Source organism: Streptopelia decaocto (assembly GCF_964273445.1).
Source record: "Streptopelia decaocto genome assembly, chromosome: 2".
NCBI lineage: Eukaryota > Metazoa > Chordata > Aves > Columbiformes > Columbidae > Streptopelia > Streptopelia decaocto.
In genome coordinates, this window is record NC_138655.1 from 98,592,882 (window position 1) to 98,615,993 (window position 23,112).

The 23,112-nt window shown below is 42.0% G+C and overlaps 2 protein-coding genes across 2 annotated transcripts in view; one reads left to right on the plus strand and one right to left on the minus strand.

The window, feature by feature from the left end:
• Positions 1-23,112, plus strand: part of SLC66A2 (solute carrier family 66 member 2) — a 559,480-nt gene that overhangs the window by 77,708 nt on the left and 458,660 nt on the right. The window lies entirely within an intron of this gene.
• KCNG2 (potassium voltage-gated channel modifier subfamily G member 2) overlaps positions 1-23,112 on the minus strand; it is a 60,748-nt gene that overhangs the window by 6,773 nt on the left and 30,863 nt on the right. The window contains exon 2 of the mRNA XM_082045182.1: positions 19,011-19,834. Coding sequence (XP_081901308.1) covers positions 19,011-19,766 — 756 coding nt within the window. The 5' untranslated portion in view covers positions 19,767-19,834. The remainder of the gene's footprint in view (positions 1-19,010; positions 19,835-23,112) is intronic.

A 23,112-nucleotide genomic window follows, 5' to 3' on the forward strand; every position in this document is an offset into this window, starting at 1 on the left:
GTCAAAAAGCCAGCCGCAGTATCTTTCTTTTGGAGAAACATTTTCTTTGCCAAAGGTTTCTTTGGCAAAAGGAAAATTACAAAAAGAAATGCCAGTGTCACTGTAGTTCAAATCTAGCTGTACTCATTGCTATGGATTGTCTGTCTAAAAATTGCAGGCATCTTTCAGAAATGTTTTAGTTTGGCTTGCAGGCTCCCTTTCCCTGGTACGTCCCTGTCCTGTGCCTCAGAAAAATTCTCCTCTGTTTTTTGTGTGGCTTCTTGACCCTGCCTTTGTCCTCTGGCCTCCTGAGAGAAGAATTCTGACTCTCCTCTAGATTCCTGCAGGCTCTGCTGCCATCTCCTCCCTCTGGCATTAGAAGATGTCAAAAGCCAGATCACCTCTAACCGCCCCAGTTCTTGTGTGGCTTTGCACACACATTTCTGTATGGTCAGCAGCTTCACAGTACTTTCAAATAAGTTTCAATGCTCCCCACTTCCCCCCTGTAGTGAAGATTTCCTTACCTGTCAAATATACACGTTAAGAAAAAGAAAAACCCAAACATGAGAGGTATTGTATATAAAAATAGTTAAATAAGCTTTGAAATCTTGGCATTTCTAAAATGGTCCTTTTGTTCTCTTCCGCTTGCCCCTTCTTACTTGAGCCTTTTGGACCATGAATTTCAAGTGTTTCTCTGTGAATATCAAATCAAATATTTCTTTTTCTTTTTTTTTCTTTTTCTTTTTCTTTTTCTTTTTCTTTTTCTTTTTCTTTTTCTTTTTCTTTTTCTTTTTTTAATGTGGAACTTGAAATTCTGATGTAACCAGGGTCTCAGCACCAGAGATCAACATCAAGGGACCTGCAGACAAAGTCACTGAGGCTGCTGCACAAGGTCTGCCCACAGCCTGGCTGCAGTGCTGCAGAGAGCCAGACAGTCCCCAGCCCAGCAGCTGAGGGTGTTCCCCTCCAATCTGGGCTTGAAGCTGAGCTGCCTCTTGTAGTCAATGTCTGCAGAGAGGTTCAGAGGACAGAACCCCACTTCCAGTTACTCATCAGCCCAACACTTGGAGCACTTGCCCAGCTGAGGTGAGACCCAGCTCCTGCTGCTAAGCAGGCAGGACGGGAGCCTGGACCTGGCTCTGTCCCAGCCCACGGGAGTGCCCGGAGCACTGGGTGCTGGGTCACCACCCTCTCCCGTCCCAACTATCGCTGTCAAATTAAGAAGCCTTCCCTGAGAAAAAATCCAGCAAAACAGCAATATTCCCAGAAATGTGCCCTCCCCAGCAAAACCCAAGAATTTTGCTCACACTGGCACTTTTGGATGAAAAGCAATTTTCTGATGAAAAGTGATTTTCTGATGAAAGCATCCAGCCAATTTTCACAGTGAGGATGAGCGCGTGACTTTTGCGATGTGACCCACTGCTGGAAGGGCAGCCCTGGAGCACAGACATGCTCCCCTCGCCACCGACCACCTACAGACTTGGTGATTGTAATTCAGTACATCTGCCATCAAAGCCAGGGTCAGGCTGAACTTGCAGCTGGTCTGCTCTGGGTGTTTCTTGTGCTCCTTAGCAAAGATGATTCAGCTATTGCACAGTTTGTCCTCAGAGCTGGCTGGCTGTTAGTTCAAAGTAACCGTTTCTCTTTTTAAAGTCACCAAGAGGCCATGAAAGAGCCCTCTGCTTCTTGCTGTACACACTTTGATCTGCAACTGGGGCTAAGTTTGTGCTTCATCTTCAGCCCAGCTCCTAGAAAAGGTAACCAGAGCATTACCTTAAGTGGGGAGGGTTGTCACAAATGCTTTGCAGTTATATTATGGACACAAGATAGCTCCTGTACAATTGTTCCTGTACAACTTGTCTTTGTAGAAGAGAAAGGACAAGGAGGTGGGAAGGAGCTATACCTACTCCAGACTCATCTCTCTGGATTTCCTTTGATCCCAAGGCGGCACACGCTAAATCACCACTTTTCAAAACCTCTCAGCCTGCTATTTTTTTTGTGCCAGTGAAGCTTCACATAAACATGGAACACCAACAGGAACAAGGGAGATGCCCAAATACTATGGCAACTACTAGAACATAACTTCAGGGTGTGCTAAAATCCAAAGCCAGGGTCTAATCAACTTGTAAAAATACATGCTGCGCTGTTCAGTTGCAGTCATGTAGCTAAGGGGTTATGGAGATACTGCTACCTGCATGTGCCTTGCATTTCTGTTTCTTCTGAGTGCTCTTCTGATGTGCAACTACAAAGCCAAACAGCTTTGCTCATGGAAAGCTCAGAAACGGGTCTGGGAGTCAATGGAAGGGAAGAGAAGACAATGTGTGTGAGGAGCTCACCTATCCACTGTGGTAGCCTGTGTCCACCCTTGCAGACAGAAAAGGCAGGAGACACAGATGGCACTCACAGTACAGGAGGAACCAGCTGTGCTTCCTCAAGTTACTCTGCCCAATTCACAAGCAGCCTGCTGCTTTAGGCCATCTCAGCCTCAAACTGCATAACCAAAATTTAGATACTGTAGGTAGTGCTTGGGTTTCTAAGCCATAAATATTGAGCTTCTAGACCTATTTAACTGCCTTTTCCTTGCAAATGCTGCAGATGTTTTAACAGTTGTACTCTGCATGGATTCAGCATATACGTCTGAATTGTGGAGAAAGACACAAACAGAAGGAATTCAATCACCCACCTTCCAGGCAAGACTACTGTTGCCATTGTAAGGCTGCCCTCCATTTTGCTGCCTCCTTCATTTACTGTCCCTGCCACATACAAATAAAGTCTTCAGCCCACTGTCCTGCTGCTTTTTGCCCCAACAGAGTTTCTGGGGAAAATGGAAAGCAGGTAAGTAGTACTACAGATGCACAAAATGCCCTCTCATTAATATTGTCTTCTCTACCAGGTTTTCTCATACCTGCATTCACTTTTAGCACACACTTCTCCAAAAACAGTAGTATTTGCTGGAAGGAGATAAATGTTACCTGGCTCTACTTTATGGAAAGCAACCAAAAACTAAAATCTGCAAGAAGCATATAAAAAATAAGCCAGACCATAAATACCTATGAAACAGAACAACATCGACTTGCCTGATTTTCAGATGCCTATCAGGAACAGCACAGTACCTCAACTGGAGAGGCTGGCAGGGGCGAGTGGGGGATGTAAAGACATCTTAAAACTCCTCAGACTCTGTGACTGTGGCTGGGAGCAACCTGAGGGAACAGTATGTGCTCCAGCAGCCATCTGCTGCTACCTCCCAGTCTGATCATACCACACACCAGGAGAGAGGGGCTGTACTTAAGGAGGAGTGATGTACCCTGGTAACATTTCCTTTGAGGATACTTTTTAAGGCTCTCCTGCATTTCTCACTGCCTAGTGACCTCCTCATGGGCTAGTATTCCCTTCACTTTGTTTTCTCATGTTTCTAATCTGCTCCACTACAATGAGCACACACAGCTGCTCACAACCTGTGATTTTCACCCTTGAAAGTGTCTTCACTGTCAATCTCTCTTCCCACACCTCTTGAGTGGATGAACTACAAGACAGGGACTGAGGGAGAAAAGTCCCTCCCACTGTATGTGAAGATCAGGTTCGTGATCACTTGAGGACCCTGAACATAGTCTATGGGACCTGATAAGATAGATCCCAGAGTCCTGAGGGAACCGGCTGATGTAGTTGCCAAGCCACTCTCCATGATATTTGAGAAGTCATGGCAGCCAGGTTAATTTCCTGGTGACTGGAAAAAGGAAAACATCACACCCATTTTTAAAAAGGGTAGAAAGGAGAACCCTGGGAACCACTGTCCACTCAGTCTCACATCCATGCCTGGCAAGATCACAGAACAGATCCTCCTGGAAGCTGTGCTAAGGCACATAGAGGACAAGGAGGTGATTGGAGACAGCCAGCACAGCTTCACCAAGGGCAAGTCCTGCTTGACCAACTTAATGGCCTTCTACGATGCAGTAACTAACAGTGGACAAAGAAAGGGCAATGGATATCATCTATCTAGATTTCTGTAAAGCCTTCGACCGTGGTCCCCCACAACATCCTTCTTTCTAAATCTGAGAGATATGGATTTGATGGGTGGTCTGTTTGGTGGATGAGGAACTAGCTGATGGTCTCATCCAGAGATTAGTGGTCAATGGCACAATGTTTGGATGGGCGCCAGTAACAAGTGGTGTCCCTCAGGGGTCTGTGCTGGGACAAATACTGTTTAATATCTTCATCAGTGACAGTGGGATCGACTGCACTCTCAGCAAGTTTGCAAATGACACCAAGCTGAGTGGTGCAGTTAACACACCTGATGGACAGGATGCCATCCAGAGGGACCTGGACAAGCTTGAGAAGTGGGGGGGTTTGACTCAATGACCTTTAAAGGTCCCTTCCAACCCAAACTATTCTATGATCCTATGACATTAGTTCCTTCTTGCTTACCAAATGTACACATGGAAAAAAAGCAACACTGGCACTTGGAGCCTGCTGATTGATTCAAATATATAAGTGAAGGATTTGATTTGTTCAAGAACCACCCATGTTCAGCAAGGATGATTCAAACTGGAATGAGGTGGGAGAGTAACCCAAGTTTACTTGGATGGATAGTGAAGTAGAAAACCTATCTTAAAAATAGACATTTAAATGCAATTGACTTATTTACCATCATCAAATGAAGGCACAGAAGATATATGTTTGCTGTCTATAAATAAAGCAAGGGGATGAGGACAAGCACCAATCAATGGCATGGCCAGATATTCTCATTCAGGTTTGTCTGGACATGCTGAAAGTACTGTTGTCTCCATCTGCTATCTGGCTGTTTACAATCTCCAGCTCATCCCACTGAATGAGATATATCATAATTCCTTAATCCTCTTCAGTGCAAAGTCAAACAGAATAACTCACTGATTGGTTATGCTAGAACAGCTGACTTTGTTCAGGAGTGGCTGGGAAGGGCAACACCTCCAGCTGAGTAATGGCAGGTGAGGTAGGAGTGGGAAGGAGAAGGACCTCACATGCTCATTGCACAAGCTATTTGCAGAGAACTCATGACTAACAGAAAGGACAGCATTGGCAGAAGAAGGAATAGCTACACCAGCTTCCAGAATCTGGACTCTAGAAGACACATGAGGTTCCAAAAGAGCCCCTCCTGCAAGAACAGGGAAGACCAGAGACCTTTTAAGATTAAGTTTCTCAGTTTCTGGTAATGGTGGTGTGATGTACCTGTGACAACAGGGGACTACACTCCCCTCAGAGCACCCCTCCAAAGTCTTACCTCCCTGTAATGTTCAACTAGCAAAATGAAATTATGCACTTGATGCTGCTGGAGCTGGGCCTCAGGAGGCTCTAAACATGAGAGAATTTCAGCCTTTATGTACAAGAATAGGTTTACTGCCATTTGTTTAAACAAATATTCTGAGTCAAAACACTGGTTAGTTGTATCTGGGGTTTGCTTTGGCAATTTTACACCATCCTAGTGCCATTTGGAAATTGTCTGAAGACAAACAGCTACACAAGAAGACGCAAGTCCAAGAGAACAAGATACTTGAGACTCATGAATTCCCACAACATTTTAGACAGGATTTCCCAGGCCACTGCCCATATGGCTTGCTTTCTAGCAGCTTTGCCCTGCAGCAGACCCCTCTGTGGGAAACATGAGTGACACAGTGATCCAGCTGTGTCCACAGGTCCCACAAGCCAGGTTTGGACCAGGCTTGACCTGCACAGCCAGACATTAGGGGGCTGCTTGGCATAGATGATTTGTTTATCAGAGTCACTGCCATGGATGGAGGCAGTAATGCAGGAAAAAGAATGATGATTCCACTAAGCAGTGGTGTCCTCTGAAGAACAGCTTCGCATTATAAACACTGATGTTCTTAGTGTTTCTGAGTAAAAATTACCTTGGATTTTTTATTTCCAGATTTCCAAAATGTTCTTCTTTGTTTTGGTCCACTTTTTCACTGAAATGGAAAGTTAAAAAAAACCCCAAAGGAACAATTAAACACCAGAAGCCTATCCCTTATCCCCTTTATTTCACATGAACTAGAAATCTTCATCTTCAGCCCACTCTCTATTCTAGCTCTGATAGAGGCAATATATCCCCCAAGGCTTAGAAACTATAATGCCTTTTCTTTTTTTTTTTTCAAATCAGTTCTCAGTAAACCTAAGCAAATGCTTGATCCTGAGCTTTTACGTGAAGAAGCCCAGCTAGCTTGCAAATCAGCAAATCTCCTGATTTCTGGAGAATAATAGTGGCTTGTAATTTCTGTCCTAGCACAGACAGACTCAGTTCTTGTTTCAAAAAACTTGAGCAATGGCACTTGGCACTTACAGCACACCTGCATCTCATAAACATAGCAGGATTACAAAAACAAAGATAGGAGGGCTATCTCCTGTAAGTGGCAGCATAAATCAAAATGCTGCAAAACCAGAGCAGGGCTGAGTCCTCGCCAAAGGCACTTATGTGCAGTTGGCACAGTTTCCCCAGAGAATGACAACACCAAGACACGACACTTTCCTCAGAAGCCCAAGAAAGACGGGGCTGTTAACAAAGCAGTGGTATTCCCAATGCTTTCACACCTGCCCAGCACCTGGGAACAGCTGATGCTGTGGTGGCACCTGCCCGTGCTCGCAGATATGTGCAGATATCTGGTATCTAGAACCATGCTCTTCCTAAGCCCAGCATCCTCTTTTCTTCTTCTCCTCACGCTTGTCTCACACACTGAAAAAAGAACCTCAATCTTGTTTTTTCTCTCTCTCTTTTTATAACTTACCAATTGTATTAAAAAGAACAACTGATTCTTAATAGCATTTAAAGCATATTTTCCCTATAATTTCCCTCAGTTTTTCCCTTCTTTCAATCCTTCTTTTAGAGGCTCTTCTCCTCCTGCCTCCTACTCATTGCTGGTTCTATTTTCTGACCCACATTAGTTTTACTGGTTCCTGCAACCCTGTAACCTGATATAAAAGTTGAGGATGCCTGTTTTTTCTCTTCTGAGGAAAGGACAGTGTCAAGCTTGCTCTTTTCCTCTTACATTTTTTTAAAATCCATTTTCTCCCTCTTTCCCTTTATCCTGTTATCTGAAAGCAAGTGAAGAATTAGCCTACGTTGCCTGTGGGTAGATTTGCTCTCCTGCTGGTAGGGCCTGAGTCTCAGCTGCAGTCTGCTATGGCATTGCACTTGCATTGAAATGCTGTCAGCTGTTCTCCTGCACTTGCAAATTGGATGAGTTTTTGCAAGGTGGATCTGACCACTACGAAAACCTGCACTCTCTTATCCTCTCTTTCTGCTCAAGGCAACAGTAGCGTTTTCTGTGACAGCAGAGCAGAATTTAAGAACTAAATGACTTGCTTTAAATTAGCCAACATGTCTTCTTTGTACAAGGGCTGTGGTTTGGGAGAAAATATCCTCAAATTCTGCCCACAGACACTGAGTGTGTGGACCTCTCAGGAGGGTGCTGCAATTTCTGTTCTGTTGTCATCCCTACCCAGTGCAGTGTGTGCCAAGTTTCCAACATAGCTCAGGATGTATTGGATGCCTGGGACCTTTACACTATTTTCTGTATTTCCTATTTGTATCCAGGCTCAGAAAACAAGCTGGAGCAGAGGGAAAGCAGGGGGGCGTTGTGCCTGCATGGGAAGGTGAAGGTACAATGACCCTGCTGGTGGCTGGCCAGAGGGCTGGGTTGGCACATGTCCTGGTGAACAGTCCATTCCAGCTGAGGCATCCTGCTCCTGAGCGACCTGCAAGCCCAAGTCTGAACAGCAGCTGATGCTGGGACTAAGTCCTGCTGGTAAGATGTCCCAGCCATGTCACTTCTCTTTGGAAAGCTTCCAAGCTTCTGAGGTTTTCTGGCTGCCCTCCCCTTTAATCACAATTATGAACTGCCACTGCTCATTTCATCTTACTGATGACTTCAGGTCTGAACATACAGGAGGAACAAGGAAGCCCCAGATGTACAACATCCTTGCTGGCACCTCCTGCATAGCAGTCCTGCACCAGCAAGTCAGGGACAGGATGGTGATGGCTCACCCCATGGCTCACAAGTCACACAGAGGGTTTCAACTGAGCTGTCATGTTCAGAAGGACTGACAGAATGTATTTAAAAACTATATGAGATGTTGAAGATGTCCCTGCCCATTGCAGGGCGTTGGACTAGATGACCTTTGAAAGTTCCTTCCAACCCCAACTATTCTATGATTCTATGTACTCAAGCATCTCTAGGTAAATGGTTTCCATTGTTAATGACCCACCCTGTAATACAGCTTATTTAGGGCAGGAGTTTGTCTTGCTGCAGGTTCCAATTATTGTTCACTGTTGCCCACAGGCATTCTCTTATTCTGCTGTTTACTGCACTAAAAAGTCTTCCAGTGTCTCGCTAAAAAGCAGAATTTTTGGATTTTAAGTAGTTATTTTAACTTTTTTTTTTTTTTTTTTCCAGCTTACCTGCTCAGTGGATACCAATCTGGACATGGTATCTCAAGCCTCATGCTTTGCCTCTTAACTAGCATGTCAGATAGCAAATAATGTACAGCTGGTAGTCCACCAGACTCTCTATATCCTTTCGTAGTCCCCACTTCCAAAAGAGTCTTTTGTCCTGGGCTATCTATGCTTTCCACACTTAAAAGTTGCACCCTCTGCTGATTGATGAACATGCAGTTACCCCTTCCAATCAGTTCGGCTTACTGTGCCAGATACTTACGGTCCCTGACTAAGGTGTGATTTTCTCCCAAATCACCAGCAAAACACCCAAGTAGCTACAGGCCAACACCAGGCACACTTGCATGCCCTTCTGCATACACTGTCACTGGATGATGATTTCTCATGTTAGTCTTCTGCTACTTAGAGATCTAACAGAAATATTTAAAACAATAAAGGAGGTAAGTTTTTGAAAAATATCATTTTTGTTAAGGAAAGATGCTGTGTGTCACTAATTCAAATAACTTACAGAAGTGTAAGTACCTAGATCAGAAGTTATTTTTTTCGGAAAACTTTATAACCTTATAAAAATTATATGAATTTTGACTAATGAGTGGTATTCTACATAAACTAGAATGAATTATGCTCTCATCCTCTAAAAATGTTGTTGATTGCACTCAGTACCATCTTTTTAATGGTTTTACTTAGAATTAATAACATGCTTACCTTCAGAAAACCCAGCAACCCTCTAGTTTTCTCCCATTCCTTTCCTAAGCCTTTGTAAAAACCTATTGCAAAATTCTTTTAAACCTTTTTTTTTTTTTTTCATTTGTATACCACCCTTCTACCTTAATTTGTCTTGAATCTAAATGTCTCCATGGATACTGCAAAAAGTTCTCAATTTCAAAAACTTCTATATTTCATCTCAATCACCACATTTCAAGCAATGAAAATGTAAACATTTATCATGTTAAATGATTTAATGCAATTTTTCTAAGTGCTGTACACATGAATCAGCTCATTACCTCAGCTTAGCTATATGAGGTCTAGCCAAGCATAAATCTGATTGCTTTCTTTCATTCCAAACCTCCAGAATTGACAGCAACATATCCTGGAGCTCTGAGATGAAAATTCAAGATGATATTTTTATTGCAAATAAATGAAAGGTTTCTCTCTTTCTCCAGGACAGTACTCAATAAGCCCATAGAGCACAAGCTCTCTTGCGAAAGGCAGTGGAATCTATGGAGTGAAGAAGCTACACTGTACCTTCAGGATGTTACAAAGTAGGCTATACTGAGTAGCTGTAGTAATTTTGCAAGCGTGACTGGAGGCCAAGCAACTATTATGAGAGTCAGAGACTCCCTGGATGGTTTACCTGGAATTTAGGAGAATAAACCCACTTGTAGGTATAAATAGTTATGGTGGTGGAGCCAGATAAATTTATAGAGAAACTACATATGGAGCATGTTCTGCTGGGTGAGACACACTTTACCAAACATATACCAATTAACAATGTGACAAAGTTACCAATGCTTTTATGGAAGAGTCTTAGTTGTTTAATTATTAATCACTAATGTTACATTGCAGCACATTTATACAATATTTAAAAGAAGACCTGAGCCTGCTATTTATTCATGAGAAGATATCCTGTAGGCCAAGAGAGTTCATTAGCACAGCACAAAGTTATTAACAAGTCATCAGGAATTTTATCGTATCCAACTCTTGCCTCATCCCCAAGCTAACAGGACAGAGAAATACTCTCTCAATTTTTTTATTTATAAGCCAAAAACACTGCAGAGATTCTCGGGTGATTCCCAAAGTCTATATTGTAACCTACTATCCTGAAAATCTTCCAGGGCAGCTCCTTGTCTCATAGGATTTTTCTCTTTACTTGGGAAAAGCAAGGCAGGAAAAGATATGGTGGTGAGACTCAACACTGGTAAGAACCATGGCATGAACATTCAGGTGGTAACATTGCTGATATGGGGAATTTTGAGCAGAGGGTCTGCAGGCTCACTACGGGACTCAGTCCAAACCTGTTCCACAGTGCTGTGTCCCTACCTCCCAGTCTAAAGGCAGCTCTTAGTGAAAGAAAAAACGTTCCTCCTAACCCTCCCAATACAACAGAGAAAGATTTTCTTACTGGGACCATGTTTCCTTTGTCTTCTCGTGAAGGAGCTGTCATGACAGAACAACTGGTTATGTCTGCTAAAGTTTAAATAGCTTCAAGCAGGAAGGCTGTATTTTTTTCCCAGCAGGGTGAAGGACTGCAGAAAGTAGTTATTTTTTCCCCAAAGCAACAAGTAAGGCAAGGAGAAGAAATGGTGAGAGCTCTACAAAAGTAGTCATGTAAATAGAACTAGTTGCTATCCAGCATATGGTCCACACAACCAGTACCAAGAATAACTAATCATTCCTTCAAACATTTTCTATTAATTAGCAGCTTAAGGTAGCCTTGCAAAGAGGAGGGGCTGCCTCTGAAAAGGGTTGGCAAAGCTGGCACAGGGTGTGTTATTGGACCGTGGGGTTTCCAGGCAGCTGGAGCCCTGGGCGCTGGCTGGCAGAGCAGCTGCAGTGGGCAATGTGTTGTGCAACAAGGATGCCAAGGCCTCACAGCACCAAATATGTTTCCCTAACATCTCAGTACAACAACCCTGAACTTAGAAAACTAAACCAACACTGAGATGCTCTAAAGCTAATAGCTGGATTTGAATAACCAGTAAAGCAAAGATTTAGATTCAGATCCACAAAGAAAGATTAATACATGTGTTTCTTTTACATTAATGACTATACATTCAGATGGTTCACAGACAAGCACAGTTCCCAGTAAAATGATCAAAGGACATGATCACTACTTCTTGATATTTGCAAGAGTATTTTGCCATTAGTCTTATATTTGCAAATTCCATGGGAGTGAGATAAAAGATGCACACCACTTAAATAAAACAGACAACTCAACATTTAAGGCGTAGATTAAACAGTGCAGAGGTTCTTGACTCCTTGATTTTAAAGCTCTGTGTGTGACCCACAGAAGCAACATCCCTTTTATCTTTAAAACCTCATCCCTTTCAACTGTTTTCAGACAAACCTGAGCTGTCTGAAAGGCAACATGAATAGCAAATTTCTCTGACCATCAGATAGGAGCTGGGACAACACTGTGATGACTCAGACTTGCACTGCAGAACTTCACAGTTACTCCTCAGTTTTGGACTGTCAGGGTGTCATACAGTAATTGCATCTTGCATGAACTAAGATGGTCTCACTTATGCAAAGAAAAAATTCCCTTACTTAGAAATCTGGCTTGCAGCTTGAGGCATGAGGAATGTGCCCATGTACCTGAACAGCATCACAGATGTAATGTTTATTTCTGTTATCATGATGGTCATAGATGTTGTGTTTAATATATTCTGTCCAAAAGCATTCACAAGCTAAGTGCAGGACTACACAGAACAGGTGATGAAACTACATGAGGTAGATTGAGCACATAAACAACAAAGCAAACTTTTGCTTATTGCTGATGACTAAAGCTGTGGGTAAAGGATACTCTCAAAGCCTGTAATCTGGACTGTGTGTTACCATTTTGATTTAAGCACCATCTGAGCAGAAAACCAGCTTTAATCTTATGAAAGAAAAAATAATAAACACCTTACTTTTATTTAAATTACAGCCCTGCAGTGCTGTGAGTCCTACCTCCCTTAAGCAAGGGCATGTGAATGTGAAAGTGAACATGAATCTCCTGTGTGTACAGGAACTTCCCTTGCGCAATGTGGTAGAAAAGGCTGGTGACAGTTGTCACTGAGTCATTTGGTCTTTCCCTGGCCTCCAGCCACCTGTGGCCTGAACTGCCCAGAGCAAACACAAAATGCAAATGAGCAATGTAGGGGATGAGTACATCAGTAGTTCAGATCAGATGCCATAACTGTGATATTGTTACAGCTCATCGTTTTTTGCATTTAAACAGCAGAGCTGTGAGAATGGTATAATGAATTCTCAGATAATCCCCAGGGAAATTAGTTAGTCCAATTCCCCAAGATTCTTCTTATACAAAGTCACCCTCGGTGCCTATATACTATAAATAGTTACCTCAAATACCAGCAGGGAGATTTTTTAAAATACATGTTTTATGTTGACTGTGTTGTAATTTCTAGAACAGTTTATTCCACAAAGAAAGGAAAAACACAAGCTGCAATTTTATTAAGACTTTCATTCATAAAAACAAACCATCTATGAATCACATAAACGTGTGGCTCAGTTAAAAATCAAAGTCTTTGTATCATACGCAGAAAAACAGCTGAATGGTCACAAAAGAGATAAAGTGTTAAAAACAAGCTTTCCAGTAATGAAAAGCTTCATTCCAGAGTCTCAAGCAGAGTGCCATCTTAGGATAGAAAACACCAACAATAACAACTGTTTCACTCCTTTACATTACTTTTCACTGAAAAAAAATAAATTATATACTGTAAAAATCACAGTTTTCCCCACCCAGTAGTACCTCAAACTGCAAGAGTTTTGAAACAAGATGGTATCACACATCCAACAAAATGTTTGACTTTTCTGACACACTGAAGTCCTGAATACTTACATTTCCTTCTATGTAGCTACGTGTTCAGATCACAAACCTAAACAAATCAATAGTTATAACCACAGAATCACAGAATGGTTGAGGTTGGATGGGACCTCTGGAGGTCATCTGGTCCAGTCCCCTCCACCTGCTCAAATAGGGCCATCTAGTTACCCAGGACCATTTCCAGGCAGCTTTTGAATATCTCCAAGGATGGAGATGCCACAACCACCCTGGGCAACCTGTCCCCATGCTCAGTCATCCTCACAGTGAAAAAGCATTTCCTGATGTTCAGAGGGAACCTCCTGTGTTTGTGACTGTTGCCTCTCATCCTGTCACTTGGCACCACTGAAAAGAGCCTGACTCTGTCCTCTTGGCATCTTCCCTTCAGATGTTTACACACACTGATGAAATCCCTCTCTGAGCCTTCTCCTCTCCATGCTAAACAGTCCCAGCTCTCTCAGACTTACCTCTTCTGTGAGATGCTCCAGTCCCTTCATCATCTTCATGGCCCTTCATTGGATTCTCTCCATTATGGCCATATCTCTCTTGTACTGGGTGGGGGGGGGCGGGGGCAGACCTGGCCACAGGTCTCCAGAAGTGGCCTCACCAATGCTGAGCAGAGGGGAAAGAGTACTTCCCTCAACCTGCTGGCAATACTTTGCTTAATGCAGCCCAGGATAGTGGTAGCTTTCTCTGCTGCAAGGGCACATTGTTGGCTCATGCTAAACTTGGTATCTACCAGGACACCTTGTCTGCCACCTGGGTGACCCCCAGCATATACTGGTGTGCGGGTTTTTCCTCATCAGGTGCAGGACTTTGCATTTCTCCTTGTCAAACTTCCCAAGGTTCCTATCAGCCCATTTCTGTGGCTGTTGAGGTAATTCCAGATGACAGCACAACCCTCTGGCCTGTCAGTCACTCATTCAAAGTTTGTGTCATCAGCAAACTTGCTGAGGTAACACTGCCCCATTCTCCAGATCACTAACAAAGATGTTAAACAGGACTGGATCCAGTATGGACCTCTGGGGTACACCACTAGTTACTGGCCTCCAACTCATCAACCCCCTCTGGGCCTGGCTGTTCAGCCTGTTTTCAGGATCTCACTGTTCATCAGCTTACCTATGAAAAGCTGTTGATCATCATTATACAAGACTCTCTTAACCTTGTCTGAAGTTACTTTTGTATGTACCTTTGTGAAATGAAATCTTTAGTCACAAGACTGTTTAAAACACACATTCACAGTTTATTCCCCATCCTCACCAATAAGAAAGTTGAAGCACAGTGTGTAAATTAAGCTTAGAAGGTTAAATAGTTTCAGGCTTCTTTATGAGCTATTATTAACTTCATTATTTATGAGGCTCTCTCTTTGTTGCAATGTTATTCAGTTGAAGGTTATTGAACTGTAACTTCCTATCACAGCATCTTTAATTAGACTAGCTTCTCCCAATACATTAGAAAGCACCGTGAAGAAGGAAGTACTCTTTGATCTTCTCCTGTTTTATTCTGTGTTACTGCAAACGATTGAGCTCAGTGGGACTCAGGCCTATAAATGCTTTTGTGAATAAGGACAAAATGCTTGATGTTAATCTCTGAGTTCACCATTTATTTTCTGTGATGAGGAAGACTGTCTAACAAAAGAAAGAAACTTTCTTCTGCAGATGGAAATGGTTAACATTTCTGTTTTCACCAAGAAAAAATCGAGAGTCTAGTATGATGACTATCTGCCTTTCAATTGAATCTCTCAATGTCTTTTGGTTGTTCAGCTCTTACTGTGTTGTTACAGCTTTTGCTGTAATGTATCCCCAACTGATTTAAGGCTCTTGTGATGGATTAGCTGCTTTCCTTGAGCCACTCGATGCCTGCCATGTGTTTAGAGGGTTGAGAAGCCCACTTAAAGGTATCATATGCCTAAAATGCCTTAAAGATACTCTATGGCTATTTTCATGTCTTGGAGATAATTTTTGTGGTGGTCTTGAAAGAGGTCAGTGCCTGAGGGCTCATGCTATGATGTTGTCTTAGCAGTATTTTGCCTTAAGAGGAGAGTTTTCACCATTAAATTTAGATCTTGCACAGAAATCTCCCATTCTAAAGATCTGAAATTAAAAATTAATTATCGCTTTATTACTTTACATGGAAGAACCTGACTCTCTTCACAGGTTTGTTTTTCTTTATACATTTGAAGTGTCGTCTTCTTGAAATTTCCAGAAGCAGCTATTATGTGCATTACTGGATTAGTGGTTTTAATTTAATCAGTAAATAAAAGCTAAATGAGAAAAAAAAAATAGATAAAATATATGTCCTAGTTTGATTAAGTAAAAAGTAGTTTAGGATCTGATTCTGTTAGCTTTATTGATAATTGTGCAGCATCTGAATTACGTGATACTATTCCAAAAAAGAGTGACACTCAAGATGAATCACAGTGACCATTAGTAAGAACAAGACAGCTACAGTACACAGGAACACGATCCTTCTCACTCTTCCTAAACCACTAGGGATTGCCACTGTCATCCAGAACATCTGGAGCACTTAATAAAGTTAACAAAATGTACGTCTGATTCTTCTTCTGTATTTTAAAAGAGATATGCAGGCACCTAAAATAATTTCCTCACCCACTTGGTATTTACTTCTAACTTTCAACGTCCCTCACTTAACATCTGTATGAGGTCACTTACACCTCTGCAGGACATCACTGGATGCAACAGCTGGTCCATTTAGATGACATTAAAGGGTCAGGGTATGAAAAATTGCTCTCCAGCATGGATTTTTTTGTGACAGGCTCCCCTCTCTTTCCCTGAAGCAATAACAGGACAGATAGATGGCACATGAAGCTTTTAATTTCTGGAAAACGCCAGCTCAAGGAAAAGGCCACTGCTTGTTAGCCAGAGTATCTACAACAGCTCTGACACGGAACCCTGACAACAACAATGCCAGCCAGAGAACCTGGAAAATGTACGTACCGAGTACAGTGTGTCCTTGAAATAGTATTTACTGTTTATTTGCTCCTTAGCCAGGAGAGATGCACATACATTTTCTGCTTGTTAGGAGACTGCAAAACTGGACCAAAGAGCTATCCCTGGGCACAAATTTTAAACTAGGTACTAGGGATACAGCTCAGTATGATTAACTGATGACTTCGAATTTATGTAAACTCTCTTCTCTCTGCACCTGTTACTTGATGAGCTGCATCAGCTTGCTAAGCCACATACAGGTGCCATGCAAGGAGTTTGCGACCTCTGATCCTACAAGCAGTTCCATGTGAGCAGATGCACAACTCCTTGTCCAGCCTTACTGAGGCTGAAAAGATCTGCATGGGTATTTACATGAATTTGCGCAGGACCAAAATAAGTCAGTGTGTGTGACTCCTGGTATGACTTAATTTCAACTCAAATAGAGTGTTGACCTGCGCTGCTTCAGTATCAGGCGAAGAACATTGGGTGTGAACTAAGCTATTCACCTGTCCCCTGTGCTAGAGAACCACCTTTGTCTTAAACAAAATAACAATTTCCACTCTGCCTGCAGACTTCTCCTGTGCAAAGGGTAAAACAAAGCCTATTGGCAGGGCCTCTGAGCTTTCAGAATTTAAGGACACAGAAAATCATCAGATCATTTATTCTGATCTCCTCTGTATTGCAAGCATTTCACCCAGCTTGAACTGAAATCAGCAATTTACTTTTTATTAAAGTAGAGTGTGTTTAGCTGAAGGCTACCTTCCAGAAGGGCACTGAGCTTTGAACTGAAAACATTAAAAAATACACTAATTCTCTTCCCACTCTGCCCCAGTAATTAATCACCATGGTATTAAATACTGGCACCTTGTTTCCCATATGAATTAATCAGGATTCAGCTTTTAACCATGCATCCTTTCCCTGCTTAATTTAAAGGTCTTTTACATGATACTGTTCTCCTCCTCCCATAAAAACCACTGACTTGCTTAATTCACTCACCTTCCTTTCGATAATCTAAAAAAACTAAAATGTGCAAGTTTCTTATTGTATGGCATTTTCTCCAGTTGTCTAATATTTATAGGTGTTTTGCACCCCCCCAAATTTTTCAAAATACCATTCAAAAATATCAGTGTGAGAACTGACTGCAGTATTCTAGTGTTACTCTCACCCATGCTGCATACAGGCATAAAATCATCATCCAGCTAATTCTAATTCATTCTAATCACTACTTTCCAGCTTAGATATTCAAGGATCACATTGACCCTTCTGACTTTATGCTGCAACAGGAACTTAGACTCAGTTGCTTGTACCCTAAATCCTATTTAGAATCTTGTTTTGGGAATCAGACTCTCTGCTTTTGCAAAAGCAGAGCCGGCATTCATCTTTTTTTTTTTTGCACAATTTTGCATTTGACTATGAAAACGTGTTACTTTTAATGGCTTCAGCTTACCAAGAAATCCAGGCTTCTCTCATATGCTTGCTTCATCTTCATTATTACCCTCCTCCACACAACAAATATTATTAACCTATTACTATGAGTCCCTATTTATGTTCAGATAGCTAGTAAAAATACAAGGTCCTTAAACTCTGGTAATTCTGAAAGCAATTGTTCAGCTCTCACTTAAACCCAGGAACATCTAAACGCCAAATACATCTTAGTTTTCAGCAGTAAAATATCCCTTGTGGTTTTAATTCCAGCAGACCGGAGCCCTGTTGGTTAATTCCAGTAAAAGACATATGTTTGAGAAATGATCTTCATAAAGTTATTAGGACAACATAGTTTTAACTAGTACCCAGTACTACTATACGCAAATTTTAGATCATAAAAAGCCTTTAAAACAAAGATCTTACAACAAATCAAATATCAGGCAACATACAAAATGTTTTGCCTTCTTTTCCTGGCTGCTACTGAATGAGTGTGATTCTAAATCAAAGAACTCAGTTGATATCTAACCTGAGCACACCTTGCAAGCAAAGGATAGGTTTAACTGCACATGAGGTACTCAGTCAAATGCAGGGATCTCTCTGGAGTTGCTGGATGCATTTTCCATCAACATGCTTTTCACTTTCAAAGCTACAAAGCAGTAAATGCCTCCTGTCAGGCAATGAGCGCTCTCTTTTCTACTAGCGACAGTGAGTGATGAGCCACCCAGCACTCGGGTGATGGCACACAAGAAGGGTTCTGCTTTCATGTGAGCATAGCCTTCGGCTGAGAGGCAGAACCTGATGGGGTGAATGAAGTAGCTGAAGTTCACAATCCCATTTAATGACCATGGGGCTGGAAAAGAAGCTCAAATATTTAATGTCAAGCTTGGATTTGAGTAAACATAAAGAGGCCATGAACTCTTCTAAAAGTCCCCACCCCTCAAAGCCCTTATATTGTATTTCAGCACATTTTTAATGAAAGTGTGGATGTCCTTCTCTATTGATCTTCAGATGAGCTCTCATTGGCCTACATACACCTAATCCTAGGAAACTGAACTGCTTGCACAAATAAGGAACTAAACCCTTAGGACATTTGTTGAATTGAAGAATAAACAAAATATCCATAAAACTTGATTTTCAAGGACATGAAACATCCACAGCTTACCCATGAGAATACTAAGTATTTCTGAAAACTGAGACATTCGCTTTGTTCCTGTTGTTAAATTGCTGCCTCAGCTTCCCTGCCCTTTACCTCACCTATAACATCAAAATCTTTTAGATGTGGTTTTTACAGAGTGGTACTGAGAGTTCATTCAAAGTGATTTGTGCAAGTATGTCTAAAGAAAACGGATCTGTTAGCTTTTAACCTAACTTCAAAACATTAAGCCTCAAGCAAGGCTGATTTTTATACCCATAACACCTAGTTTGTCGTCTGGTTAGAGATGTCATAAACCAAATCTGTTGGGTAAAGCTGTCTGCTGGTGTGAACTGGCAAAGCTGTGATGGCAAGGCAGAGTTTGGCCCAGTCTGCCCTCTGTATTAAGTGACATAATGCTTTCTGTGCTCTACCCCAGTCAGCTCTCCACATCATAAATACTGAATGTGATACTTGCATGATTGCTGGAGGGATTTTGCCCATCACCTTCCCTGAGGAGACAACAATGCAAACACACTTTACTCTGAGAAAAGCTGCACTCACCCGATCTTCTTCTTCTCTGACATCTGGCATGGTGCTGATGCAGAGGCTGACTGCAGTGATGGCAACAAAAGAGATTGAAATACAAGCAAAGATCTTTCCTGGGATCCCTGAGTGGGGGTTCTCCACCATATCCCTGAGCTTTCTCATGCACAAACTCAATCGGCTATTGTCCTGGAAGGCACATTGCGTAGTTTCACTAAATACCATCTCCCCTTCATACAGCCTGGCCTCAGCTGCCTCCTCCTCTTTCTGTCGCAATCTCTTTTTACAGCACCACTCCAGGTGGTCCTCTTCTATCCCCCAGTACACAAGCTCCTCCTGAAAAGAAAGAGCGCACATCTCCCTGAGAAGCCGCAGCTTCCCAGCTGTCAGGAAAGTCATGATTGTCCTGAAGGCACTAGGATTACGGTCAAAAAAAAATTCATTGCAGCTAACATCATAATCATCGCAGATGTTCATGATCTCATCATAATTGCTGCAAGATTTTAGCTTCCCAAGCCTGGTCAAGGGGCAGTTTTCCAAGGTAGTCCATGGAACTTTGTATTTAATACCACCTACGTTGATGATCACAAACCTGGTCCGGTCATCCAGGAGGGCTAAGCAGCACAAGTCTTCCCCAGGGTGCAGAAGTTTGGCCTTTTTGTAGAAGAATCCTTTCTTGGTTTGCACTTCACATAGGTTTTCCAAGTTATTAAAGGAGTAGGAGGTGAACTCAGGATCTGCATTCCCAGTGAGTAATGCCATTTCGTGATACATATATTGAGTCCATAGGGAGGTTAAGGCTACTCAAATGAACGCATCTGGAGCTTGATTGGAGAGTCAATCTGTATAACAAAATTTTAAAATGACAATAAAATTAGGGTGTTGCTAGATGAAAAACAATCCTATCCTTTCAATCCCAAGAAACTTTTCTCTACAGCGTTATTTTTCCCCTATTATTTAAGACTATCTTTGCTTGATAGTCACTTGGGGAAAGAACTTAAACTACAATAAGGTCAGAAGCCATGCTGGTACTTCTAGAGTGTTTAATCAGTGAATGAATGGAAACAAACCCAGTGTATTATCATTTTCAGAAATTTCTTTTCTAGAGGTTTGAGATATATCCTGGTTGTCAACGAATACTGGAAGGGAAAATGGGTCCTTTGGACAAATGGCAATTTACATTTCAGCAACTTAATAAAGAAACTAAGTTACTTTTTTTTTTTTTAATTGTTTTGCCCCATCTATGTAATGTATCTATTACAAAAATGCCTATAGTGTGAGGATAAAATGTATGCCTGTAGTACAGTCAGAAATATTATTGCAGCACTGCTGGTCATTCCCAATTTAAACTCACCAAGCTTAGGTACCAATTGCAATGAATATGTGGGAGCTGAGAATGCAGCCTGAAGCCAGCACCCAAGCAGGTTTGGGTGCTTGAGCACAAAGTGTATGCTACCAAGATTCACTTGCCACTGGTACCCCAACCAACTGGATTAAAGTTATATTGGGCATATCTACCTGAACAGCCCCACTTCTGAAAGGCAGCAAGCTTTGGTTCTCGTGCTGGGGTGCCTGCCATACAGGTTAGTGACACCTCCTGCAAGGAGATCTGCATCCCTGCTCGGAGCAGAGACAGACGGAGGCACTGGTCTGGAACAGAGGTCACCTTGGCAGCTACTGGGGGCTCTGCAGTGATTCTGACTGCGGCAGGGGGACAGGGTGCCCTGCAGCCTGGCAGCAGCGAGAATGCAAGACTGAACCTAAGAACAAAGTGGAACTGGAAGCAACCCACTTCATGCTTTGACTTCTGGATAATGCAGAACCTAACCAGTCACATTTAGCTGTATGTTGGTCTAAGCTAGTGATAGCTCTTCCCACTTCCTGACAGACACCCTCGAACAAATCACCGGGATGAAATCAAATGGATTTTTCCCACTGATCTCATAGGAGTGGCATAAAGCAAGAGGCTGGGAACAGGACTTCATGCTGCTTTCTCAGTCAGGCTACAAGAAGAAGGGGCAAGTTTGCAGATTCATCTGAGGTAAAAGATTCTTGTTGCAAATTTTGCTCAGATGGCTAAGGCTAATCTGCTGTTGCACGCTGCCCTACTAGATCAAGCATTATGCATAATTCTAGGATTAAATTTATGCCTTCTGCTTAGCCCCCATTCACCACACCACAATCCACAGATTTCCTGAACATACTTTTTCCTCTGCCACATTGCTTAGAATCATAGAATCATTTTGGTTGGAAGAGACCCTCAAGATCATTGAGTCCAAACATAACCTAACTCTAGCATTAGGCCATGTTCCTAAGAACTTCATCTATGTGCCTTTAAACACCTCCAGGGATGGTGACTCCACCACTTCCCTGGGCAGCCTGTTCCACTGCTTCACAACCCTCTCTGTGAAGAGTTTTTTCCTAATATCCAGTCTTCCATGACTGAATCACCAAAATACTACTAAATCGCTCAATTATGAAGTAGGAAACAATAAATCGGCATGGGAGTGTTGGGACTCCACACAAAAGACTTGGACTGGGAATGGATGCAGTGATGGGGAACAATCTTAAGTGGAGAATATACAAACCTTACAAGATTACAAGACAGGAGATAAAGTCGAGGTGTGAAGTATAGTCTGGCAGGACAGTATCCATGAGGTGGTAAGTCCATAATTTACAAGCAACATTCTCCAATTCCCTTTGAATATCATGTTTCAGTCTGGAGAGAATACTGAACAAGTGGCTGCCAGGAAAAACTGGAGAGCACTCACATGCAAAAACACACTCCCAGAGCAGCATCTTCCTTTATCCCTAATCAACTCATTAACTCTTAACTCATTAGACAGAGTCAAAACATTCCCCAGTAGAAAGTGGTGAATGCTTGCTACTCACAGTCATGAATCACCCTCTAAATATTCTTACTAACCACAGTCAAGCAACCAAATCACAGCAATAGCTGTGGTAGTCCTACATCTCTTTGAGAATCCAGCCACTGAATTTTAGAAAGGCATTTACACTGGATACTTGTAAAAAGTCGGAGAAAGCCTGGTTTACATACACATATACACATTAAAAAAAAAAAAGGTATGTTCACTAACCTACAGATGCTTTTTGTCACTGTGAAAATTTCAGAAGAACTAATGATGCCAAAATCTCTCCAGTTTCACTTTGGGCAAAAAAAGTGTTTAAACAACCATTTATGCAGGGCAACATAAACAACAAAGAAAAGCTCCTTTGCCTGGCTAAGGGCCAGTAAAGGGCAAGAGGCAGCGACATGCGTTCTGAGAAATGGGTGCTTTCACAGCACAGGCTTGAGTGCAGCTGAGATGGCAAATACCATTACTGTCATAACGAGAGCGCACTGTCAGCAGGGCATACACTTTAAACATTTAGTCTCTTGTTGCTTTTTGTTGGTAAGATAAAATATTCACTGCTACTACTCAGGACACTGCGCTTTTGTTTTCATGCCTCACTTGTTACGTAAGTCAACATAAAAAAAGTAGTTTACATTTGTTTTGACATCAAGGCCAGGATTTTCTTTTCTCCTCTCCCCCATGCAGCAGGTTGTTGTATAAAGGGGCCAGATACATTTCACAGAATTATTTTGAATGTAATATTACATGCATTTCTTCTTTCCTCTAAGAAGCAGCTAACTCAATGTGAAAAATATGTATGTATGTTGTTGATTACAAAATGTCTGAATTACGGAGTGTTAACCATTTATTTTGTGGATATAAAATGACACTGATTAAATATAAAGCTTAAGGAAGCAGCTATTTTTTGGTATAATCAATGGATAAATAGAAAGTGATAACAGAAGTAGTTATGGATAGTGTTGCCTTCGATTTAACAGGTTGATTCTGGACACTACTGGTAGCATCAGATGCTGAAGTTTAGTTACTAAAGTGAATTTTCTGACCTCAGTCTTGTTTCCAGGCAAACATTCCAAGATCCCAGAATCCATAATAGTATAGATTGTTAGCTGGCAACATTTGGTTTGGAAATCTCAGCTAAAAGGTAAGCATGTGAAGAGAGCTGTATGTATTATTCTCCTCGGCACCTCTAAGGTGGTTGCCTTAGACCAGGGCTCAGATGTCAGGGGAACAGCATGCAAAAGCTT